Here is a 10,785-nt window from a genome sequence, read left to right on the forward strand (position 1 = left end):
CTTTACTATCTAAATACAGTCATAGTTTTATTTCAAAGGATTAAGCATGTAGACTTAAATTATATGATGTTTAAGTCATCAGTGTAGTGCCCTGCATGTTGGTTACAGTAAACACAAAATAATTGTTAGTTGTTAGCATTACCATCATTATTTGTATTACTGTGCTTCATTTATTATTCTCACCCTTGATAACAGTGCTTCTATTAGAGCTGTTTATGGGTTTTATTTTAATAGCACCCTTGCAGAAAATACCCTGAAGCTGAAGTGACATAAATTACAATAATTATCAAATATAATATATACATTATATATGTACATTATATACACACACGCACACACAAGATACTAATGCATAGCTAATTAGCTGACATTTTATAAAAACTTGGTTTTCTTAAAGTTATTTAAGGGAAATTTTAAAAATGCTCATTTCCCCTAAGTCCATAACAAATGACATTTACATTTTTCATGTATATATTTAGCAAATATCTCTCAGTCTTTAAAGCAGAAATCTTTAATTTGGAAATAATTATTCCCATGTTTTATTCTTCTCTTCCTCTGTGTATAACACAAGGGAACTAATTTCCACAATCTTGTGTCATATCAGCTCATATTTATTAATCTCACTTATGTTCCTTTTCCTATCTGTATCCTGATCTCTTGCACCAACCACATGATAACTCTTCTCTCTGAAGTATCTCTATTGCCAGCCAGCTCCAGTCTTCCATACTAGCAAATTTTATTTTATAAATATCTTTCAGATATTTTATTTTCTGTTTCCAATAGTAGCGTCTTTATTTAGCATTTCTAGTGACCAGCATGTGATCTTAGGAATTTTGCTATGTTCCCCATGCCAGACATCCTCCTAACATTAGGTTCCTTATCACAAGTAACATCCTTGTTTTTTGCTTTGTAGAGCTATGGCTATTGCTTGATAAACTCCTCTCTGATGCAAATATACCTAATTCCTATCACTTAGTGCCTTTCTCTCCCTCATTCACTGAACAGTAATGGCACATCAATTTTCTGGTATTTGAACTTGAATTTTTAAAATCTACTATTCAAATAAAACCTTATTTCAGGGAAAGGTAAACATTGGTTCACACAGGAGTGAATTTTTATATGTCTGCAAATTTTAAGGAAACTTCTTTCACACTGTTGAAGGTAGAGCAATACTTACTTTTCTTGGTTTACTTGGCACTTATGATTTGTTCTCTTACAACTTGATATTATAATGACTTGTAGTGAGTGCATTTCATTTTCTCTCCTCCTGGGCCATAAAGAAATTGATCTTACTTTATGTATCCACTCAGTCATTCACAGGGTGAATCACTCATCTACTCAATAAATGAATGCTGAATGAATCAATCTAATAAAGGATAAAATAACTTATGCTTGCTACTAATCATAGTATAAGAAAGCTACCATTAGATGTATGTGGTGGTGTAAGCTACCATTATGAAATGTTTTTAAAAAATGATATAACTGATATAATCAGTGGGAATATCATCTCCTAGTCAGTGGTTTCCCTAGTGCATTACCATCCTAATAGAAAATATGGTAAGTAGTGTTCTTATATTGTTCTATGATTAAGTAATGTAATTTCACTTCTGTTTTTTATTCATGATATTGAAGAATAAATTTTGACTTGTTATTTCATAATATTAGAGTAAAATCTTTCCTTTCTTTGATGTCCATGTATTTCATCTTTTCAAGTACATTTTATGTTATTTTATTTTTATGTTAAATTAATTTTTATTGACTTTTACTATCCAGCAAGGCTGTCATTCAGAATAAAAAGAGAGATATAGAACTTCCAGGACAGACAGAAACTGAAAGAATATGTGACCACCAAGCCAGCCCTGCAAGAAATATTAAGGGGGATCCTTTAAGTGAAGAGAGATCCCAAGAGTAAGATAGACTAAAATGAAACAGAGACAATCTATAGAAACAGGGACTTTACAGCCAATGCAATGGCACTAGATTAATATCTTTAGACAGTTACTCTGAATGTAAGTGGGCTCAATGCTCCAAACAAAAGACACAGGGTATCACGTTGGATAGAAAAGCAAGACCCTTCCATATGCTGTCAAAAAACTCATTTTAGACCTAAAGCCATTTCCAGACTGAAAGTGAGGGGATGGAGAACATTTACCAGGCTAATGGACCTCAAAAGAAAGCTGGGATAGCAATCCTCATATGAGATAAAATAACTTCAATCCAAAGACTAATAAGAGATGAAGCAGGACATTATATCATACTTAAGGGGTATATTCAACAAGAATATCAAACAATTATAAATATTTGTGTCCCAACATGGGAACAGTCAATTATACAAACCAATTAATAACCATAGTAAAGACACACATTGATAATAATACATGAATAGCTTCATGAATACATGAATGACTTCAACGTTGCACTCACACCAATGGATAAATTAAACTGAAGATCAACCAAGAAATGAGGGCTTTTGAATGACACACTGGACCAGATGGACTTCAAGATATATACAGAACATTCCATCTTAAAACAGAAGAATACTCATTCTTTTTGAGTGCACACGGAACTTTCTCTAGAATAGATCACATACTGGGTCACAAATCAGGTTTCAAGTGATACAAAAGATTGAGATTATTCTCTCCATATTTTCAGACCACAATGCTTTGAAATTAGAACTCAACCAAAAGGATGGGGGCACCTGGGTGGCTCAGTGGGTTAAGTCGCTGCCTTCGGCTCAGGTCATGATCTCAGGGTCCTGGGATCGAGCCCCGCATCGGGCTCCCTGCTCAGGGAGCCTGCTTCCCTCTCTCTCTCTCTGCCTGCCTCTCCATCTACTTGTGATTTCTCTCTGTAAAATAAATAAATAAAATCTTTAGGAAAAAAAAAAAAAAACTCAACCAAAAGGAAAAATTTGGAAGGAATGCAAACACTTGGAGGTTAAAAAGCAATCTGCTAAAGAATGAATGGGTTTTTGCTTACTGCTTGCATTTCCCTGCTGGTTATTTGTCTATTCAGATTTTCTATTTCTTCTTGTTTCAGTTTTGGTAGTTAATAAGTTTTCAGGAATGCAATAATTTCTTCCAGATTATCTAATTTATTAGCATATAGATGATCCTAATATGGTCTTAAAATTGTCTTGATGTTGATCATGATCTTTCCCCTTCTATTCATGATTTTATTAATTTGGGTCCTTTCTTTGGTGTTGGTCATGACCTCTCCCCTTTCATTCATGATTTTATTAATTTGGATCTTTTCTCTTTTCCTTTAGATAAGTCTGGCCAGAGGGTTATTGATCTTATTAAGTCTTTCGAAGAATCTCTTCTAAATTCATTCATCTATTCTACTTCTTCTGGTTTGTATTTCACTGATTTCTGCTCTAATCTTCATTATCTCTGTTCTCCTGCTTGCTTTAAGCTTTTTTTTTTTAAACTGTTTTTTTCTCCACCTCTGTTAGGTGTAGGGTTACCTTGTATATTTGGAATTTTTTTTTTAAATTTTTTGAGAGAGGCTTGCATTATTATGTACTTCCTTCTTAGGAAAGCCTTTGCCATATCCCAGAGGTTTTGAACTGATTTGTTTTCATTATCATTAGTTTCCATGAATTTTTAAAATTCTTCTTAGGAATAAACTTAACCAAAAGGTAAAGGGTCTATATGCGAGAAACTACAGAACACTTATAAAAGATGTTGAGGAAGACACAAAGTGATGGAAATATATTCTATGCCCATGGATTGGAAGAATAAGCATTGTTAAAATGTCTATGCTGGCCAAGTGATCTACACATTCAGTGCAATCCTCATCAAAATATCACTGGCATTTTTACAGAACTGAACAAACAATTCTAAAATTTATATGGAATCAAAAAGGATTCCAAATCACCAAGGGAATGTTGAAAAAGAAAACCAAAGCTGGGGGTATGATGCCTGACTTCAAGCTATATTGCAAGACTGTGATCATCAAGACAGCATGCTACTGGCACAAAAACAGATCAATGGAACAGAATAGAGAACCCAGATATGGAACCTCAACTCTGTGGTCAACTAATCTTTGACAAAGCAGTAAAGAATATCCTATAGAAAAAAGACAGTTTCTTCAATAAATGATGCTGGGAAAATTGGACAGCCACATGCAGAAGAATGAAACCACCATTCTCTACACCATACACAAAGATCAACTCAAAATAGATGAAAGACCTGAATGTGAGACAGGAATCCATCAAAATCCATGAGAGACTATGGACTCTGAAAAACAGTCTGAGGGGTTTGAAGTGGCGGGGGGTGGGAGGTTGGGGTACCAGGTGGTGGGTATTATAGAGGGCACGGCTTGCATGGAGCACTGGGTGTGGTGAAAAAATAATGAATACTGTTTTTCTGAAAATAAATAAATTGGAAAAAAAAAACTAAAAAAAAAAAATCCTAGATGATGCTGAGTGAAATAAGTCAAGCAGAGAGAGTCAATTATCATATGGTTTCACTTATTTGTGGAGCATAACAAATAGCATGGAGGACAAGGGGCGTTAGAGAGGAGTAGGGAATTTGGGTAAATTGGAAGGGGAGGTGAACCATGAGAGAATATGGACTCTGAAAAACAATCTGAGGGGTTTGAAGAGGTTGGGGGGGTGGGAGGTTGGGGTACCAGGTGGTGGGTATTATAGAGGGCACGGCTTGCATGGAGCACTGGGTGTGGTGAAAATAATAATGAATAATGTTTTTCTGAAAATAAATAAATTGAAAAAAAAATCCTAGATGAGAAAACAGGCAGTAATCTCTTTGACCCGGCCACAGTAACTTCTTGCAAGACACATCTCTAAAGGCAAGAGAAACAAAAGCAGAAATGAACTTTTGGGACTTCATTAGGATAAAAAGCTTCTGCGCAGCAAAGCAAAAGTGTTGCAGAAAGGGAGGTGGTGAGGGAATTGGTAACAGGTGATGGGCATTAATGAGGGTATGTGGATGTGAGGAGCACTGAGTGTTTATTTATTTATTTATTTATTTAAAGATCTTATTTATTTATTTATTTATTTATTTATTTTTCCAATTTATTTATTTTCAGAAAAACAGTATTCATTATTTTTTCACCACACCCAGTGCTCCATGCAAGCCGTGCCCTCTATAATACTCACCACCTGGTACCCCAACCTCCCACCTCCCCGCCACTCCAAACCCCTCAGACTGTTTTTCAGAGTCCATAGTCTCTCATGGTTCACCTCCCCTTCCAATTTACCCAAATTCCCTACTCCTCTCTAACGCCCCTTGTCCTCCATGCTATTGGTTATGCTCCACAAATGAGTGAAACCATATGACAATTGACTCTCTCTGCTTGACTTATTTCACTCAGCATAATCTCTTCCAGTCCCGTCCATGTTGCTACAAAAGTTGGGTATTCATCCTTTCTGATGGAGGCATAATACTCCATAGTGTATATGGACCACATCTTCCTTATCCATTCATCCGTTGAAGGGCATCTTGGTTCTTTCCATAGTTTGGCGACTGTGGCCATTGCTGCTATAAACATTGGGGCACAGATGGCCCTTCTTTTCACGACATCTGTATCTTTGGGGTAAATACCCAGGAGTGCAATTGCAGGGTCGTAGGGAAGCTCAATTTTTAATTTCTTGAGGAATCTCCACACTGTTCTCCAAAGAGGCTGCACCAACTTGCATTCCCACCAGCAGTGTAAGAGGGTTCCCCTTTCTCCACATCCTCTCCAACACATGTTGTTTCCTGTTTTGTTAATTTTGGCCATTCTAACTGGTGTAAGGTGATATCTCAATGTGGTTTTAATTTGAATCTCCCTGAGGGCTAATGATGATGAGCATTTTTTCATGTGTCTGATAGCCATTTGTATGTCTTGATTGGAGAAGTGTCTGTTCATATCTTCTGCCCATTTTTTGATGTTTTGTCTGTTTCGTGTGGGTTGAGTTTGAGGAGTTCATTATAGATCCTGGATATCAAACTTTTGTCTGTACTGTCATGTGCAAATATCTTCTCCCATTCCGTGGGTTGCCTCTTTGTTTTTTTGACTGTTTCCTTTGCTGTGCAGAAGCTTTTGTTTTTGTAAAGCACTGAGTGTTTTACAGAACTAATGATTTATTGAACACTACGTCAAAAACTAATGATGTACTATATGTTATTTAATTAAATTTAAATAAAGAAGAAAACCAGTAAGACTAGCAGTACATAGAAAAGAAAGAAGAAATTTTTTCTTATTTGTTAGCTATGATATATTAATAAATTATTGAGATTCCTAAGACACGGGTATGGGGAGGGGAGATACATGTATTGGTCATTAATGTTCTAAATCTGCACTGTTATAATATCTAATAAAATCAAGATGCAAAATTTACACAGTAAGAGATTCTGTTCACTTCATATTTCATATGAATATATTTGGTAGCATTCGTTTTGCCCCTCTAATTCTTACTGACAAGATGTATGTGGGGAAGGTGGGTGTATGTCTGCAATCTATTAGTCTCTTTATCTCAGGTGCAGAGAAAGGGATCTTTCTCAGGAGACTCTTGGGTGTTAGTTCTGGTTCATGCAGGGAACTTGAGTTGGCTTTGTTTTCAGACAGTCCCCCAAGGACCCTAAATATGGGTAGTATAAAACCTTATTCCCTTTAGTAGATATACTGGAGCTCTCTAGCCCTATTTTTACTGGAGGTGAGTTTCCTATTAAATGTGTGATGGAGATGAATAATGACCAGAGACTCTTGTCTAAAAGTTAAGGAAGAGACTACAGCTACATTTATTAACCTAATATATTTTATCTCACTACTGTAGAAAGATCTGACTGAAAGAAGTCTTACTGTATTACACTGAGACAAGTTAAATTTTTAAATTTATAAAGTCCCTATAGAAGGAACTTAAAGTTGTGGTACAAATGATCTCAATTCTCAGTGATAATTGTGTATTAGGGCATGGTCTTCCAAAATACTAATTTAAAAATAGGCTCTTCAAGGGCCCAGAGTAAGTGCAGATTTATAAAATTGATTACAAAGAGGGAAGCAGAGACATAAGCAGCCTGCAGATGAACATTATGTACAGGCTTGCAGGGCTTACCTAGTTGGGGAATCTCTGTTTTTTAAATGTTATTAATAAAATATTTCTCCAAATTTGGATGTTTCTCTGTCACTTTTCTCAAGAGTAAATTAGAGTTGAGAGGACCTTCTTTCCTACATTCGTTCCTATCTTCTTTCCCTTATGATTCCTTATGTTTTTCTTTGTCTTCTTTTTTTCACTTTTCCTCCCCTCTTTTCCTAACTTTTTTATACTTTCCTTTTTTTTCTATAGTGATATCTCTGCTTGTTTGTTTGTTTTTTTTCTATAAGGAGAAAGAAAGAAAGAAAGATAGAAAGGAGGAAGGATGGATGGAAAGATGGAGAAAAGGAGAAACAGAGAGGGATCATAACTACAGTGTGGTAAATCAGGAGCATGTATTTCTTAAGCCTGATGTTGACCACCATGATTATAATTGGAAACAAATCTTTACTTCTCTCAAAGCTTCTTCTTTCAATATAGATTTTCACTATTCTTCCCCCAAATCTCCCTCCTCCCTACACACACTACAAGGATGGGTAGAATTGCTGGATATATGGGGACATTTTTGAGAATTTGGCAACCAACAGAAATCTTCAGATTCTTTATTAATTCCAATCAGAATGTTAGAACAAAGAGATGTGTTTCTCTCCTGGAGGTAATTTCTAGCTGCAGAATTTTACTATCTTTGTGTGTCTGTTTTCATATCTGATGCACAGTACAGTGTACGGTGTGTTTATCCATCTTTGTGCAACTCTTATTATATCTGAGATTCAGCACAGCACACCTGTGGGGGCATCTGAGTAAATATGGGAGAGATGCAGTCACCAAACTGACCAGATCATTTTGGATCTGGTTTTCTAAATATGTATCAATGTATACTGAATACTGAACAAAACAGTTAATGAAATCTTGTTGTATTTACTATCATTCTATAGTTCTAGGTACACATATTCCTTTTATATTGTCATATTCTGTGTGCAGTTGTCTGTACTGTTGCTTGGTGATTTTGTGTTGATGTGTTTAGGTAAAGTGAACTTTGTCTTCAAAGAAGATTGATATTTCACTATAAATATAAGCCATTTTATGTTTTTAAAATTCACTCCAGTTTTTATTTGGGGCTTCAGTAAGGAATATATGATATTATTGTCCAAAACTTGAAAAAGGGAGACTTTTTATGAAGTTAATGTTCCTTCCATTTGAAGAGTGCTAAGTGTGTTCCCACATATTACTTTGTACTCGTTTTAGCATTAGTTTTTCTTTTCTTTTTTTTTCCTTTTCCTTTTCCTTATCCATTATTCTTTTCCTCTTTCTTTCTTTCTTTCTTTCTTTTTCTTTCATAATAGAGAGAGAAAGAAGAGAAAGGCAGAGAGAGAAGGAGAGAGATGCTTAAGCAGGCTCCATGCCCAATCAGAGCCCAATGTGGGCTCAGTCTCACAACTGTGAGATCATGACCTAAACTAAAATCAAGAGTTGGACACTTAAATGTTTGAGCCCCCCAGGCCCCCCAGCATTAGCTTTTATAATAAAAAATCTACAGATAAAAATTAAGCCCACTGGAAAGTTTTGAGATATGCTCTTGTTTTTCCTTCTAGAGTAGTCAACTACTTCTCATCTCATCCGTGGCAAGATGTTCCACACAAACACTTCCACTTTCCACCCAGACACCTTCTTTCTTACAGGCATCCCAGGACTTGAGAGTTCCCATGGCTGGATCTCCCTGCCTTTTTGCTCCATTTACTTAATGGCTCTGTTGGGCAATGCTACGATTTTGCTGATCATCTGGTCTGACCGTACTCTGCGGGATCCTATGTTCTACTTCCTAGCCATCTTATCAGCCATAGATCTGGCCCTCTCCACAACCTCAGTGCCCAGAATGCTGGGTATCTTCTGGTTTGATGCACATGAAATTGGTTTTGGAGCCTGTGTGGCTCAGATGTTTCTGATACACACCTTTACAGGAATGGAATCCGCTGTTCTGCTGGCAATGGCTTTTGACCGCTATGTGGCTATCTGTGTGCCACTCCATTACACAACCACCCTGACACCCCGAGTGCTAGCAGGCATTGGTGTGGGTATTATAATGCGCCCTGTCTTGCTTATGTTGCCCATTCTCTACCTAACCCATCGTCTGCCCTTCTGTGAGACTCGAATTATTGCTCACTCCTACTGTGAACACATGGGCATCGCCAAGTTGGCCTGTGCCAGCATTCGAGTTAATGCCATTTATGGGCTTTTTGTGGCTTCTTTTCTTATTTTAGATGTGTCATTGGTTGGAGTCTCTTATGCCTACATCCTTCGTGCAGTTTTCCGCCTCCCATCTCGAGATGCTCGTCACAAAGCTCTGAGTACATGTGGGTCACATGTTGGGGTCATGTGTGTTTTCTATACTCCTTCTCTCTTCTCCTTCCTCACCCACCGATTTGGCAAAAAAATTCCCCGTTATGTCCACATACTGGTTGCCAATCTCTATGTGGTTGTTCCACCTGCCCTCAATCCTATCATCTATGGTGTGAGGACAAAGCAGATTCGTGAGTGTGTGATCCGTGTTTTCACCTCAACATAAAATCCCTTGTTTCCTTAGCTCTTGAAGGTGTGGACAGAACTGAAAGAAGTTGATTTTGACCCAACTCTAGATTAATTATCTTTTTAAATGCTCCTCATATCAAGAGATCCTGTAACTCCTAAAGGAACAAACTTAAGAGAATACTTTCTGTTCTTAAATCTCAATGTTTCCTCTCCCTGTTGGTGTGGAGTGCTTATTTTTCTGAATATTGGGTTCCCTTACAGTAGGGGGAAAATCCCACGAGAGCCTTTTCCTTTTAAGTATGGAGATTTCGTGAACCACCATTTCTCTATGTTTGAAAATAGGATAGTATTCCAGCTGGCACACTTAGTTTATGTCAATTGCCTTGTTTTCTCTGAAACAAAGAACTAATTTCGAATGTAAAATAAAAAAGATGTTCATAGATTTCTGTGAAAAACTTAGATATATCTGATTTCACTGGGGACAATCCTGGGGTATTTAGTGCAGTTTTTGTTTTTTTTTTTTTAAATGTGTCCAGTTTTTGCCTTTCATTTTAGCATCTTTTTACTTATTCTTCATAAAACCCTGTAGGCACTATGTGCCCTCACTGTGCCACCACCACCCTTTCTGGAGAAGCATGAGGCGAACGTACCTGAAAACAATTGAACCAAAATCAAAAGTTGAATACTCAACCCACTGAGCCACCCAGGTGCCCCTAAAATCTGACTAGCACTTTTAAACACTTTGAAGTCATCAAAACTAAGAAAAACCTGAGTAACTGTAATAGTCAAGAGAAGTTAAGAGCCCTAAGTAGATATAACTTGTATATGTAATTTGGTGTTCTGGGTGGGATCCCACTAGAGAAGAACATTAGGTACAAATAAGGGAATCTGAATAACATGAATTTTAATAAAACATAAACTTTAGTTAATACTGTTTTATTAATTATAACAAATGACCATGATAGTGTAAAATGTTACTGATGGGGGAGATTATGTATACATTTATATCAAAGCTCTCTGTACTACATTTGCATTTTTCTATAATCTACAGTGTTATAAATAATCTTTTAAGAAATGCATATAGAAAATCAATTAGGCAGAAATTACCTTACAGGCCTAGGAGAGAGAAACAGGATATGTTCTACAAAATATCAAAATTTTAATACACTGTTGAAATTATGAAAGAATATAACTGACAAAGGAATAAACAAAAATGGTAA

General features: G+C 36.4%; 1 protein-coding gene across 1 annotated transcript; it reads left to right on the forward strand.

Annotated features, from left to right (window-relative positions):
• The first annotated feature begins 8,660 nt into the window (after positions 1-8,660).
• LOC122914139 (olfactory receptor 52J3-like) lies at positions 8,661-9,602 on the forward strand. Its single transcript, XM_044260775.1, has one exon. It carries the CDS (start codon positions 8,667-8,669, stop codon positions 9,600-9,602), a length of 936 nt encoding a protein of 311 aa, XP_044116710.1. The 5' UTR covers positions 8,661-8,666.
• Positions 9,603-10,785: the final 1,183 nt, after the last annotated feature.

The sequence above is a fragment of the Neovison vison genome, chromosome 7, assembly GCF_020171115.1.
Source record: "Neovison vison isolate M4711 chromosome 7, ASM_NN_V1, whole genome shotgun sequence".
Taxonomy (NCBI): Eukaryota; Metazoa; Chordata; class Mammalia; order Carnivora; family Mustelidae; genus Neogale; species Neogale vison.

Bases quoted from the DNA above. Each gene is read 5' to 3' on its own strand.
- LOC122914139 (XM_044260775.1), top strand. From the start codon at position 8,667: ATGTTCCACACAAACACTTCCACTTTCCACCCAGACACCTTCTTTCTT.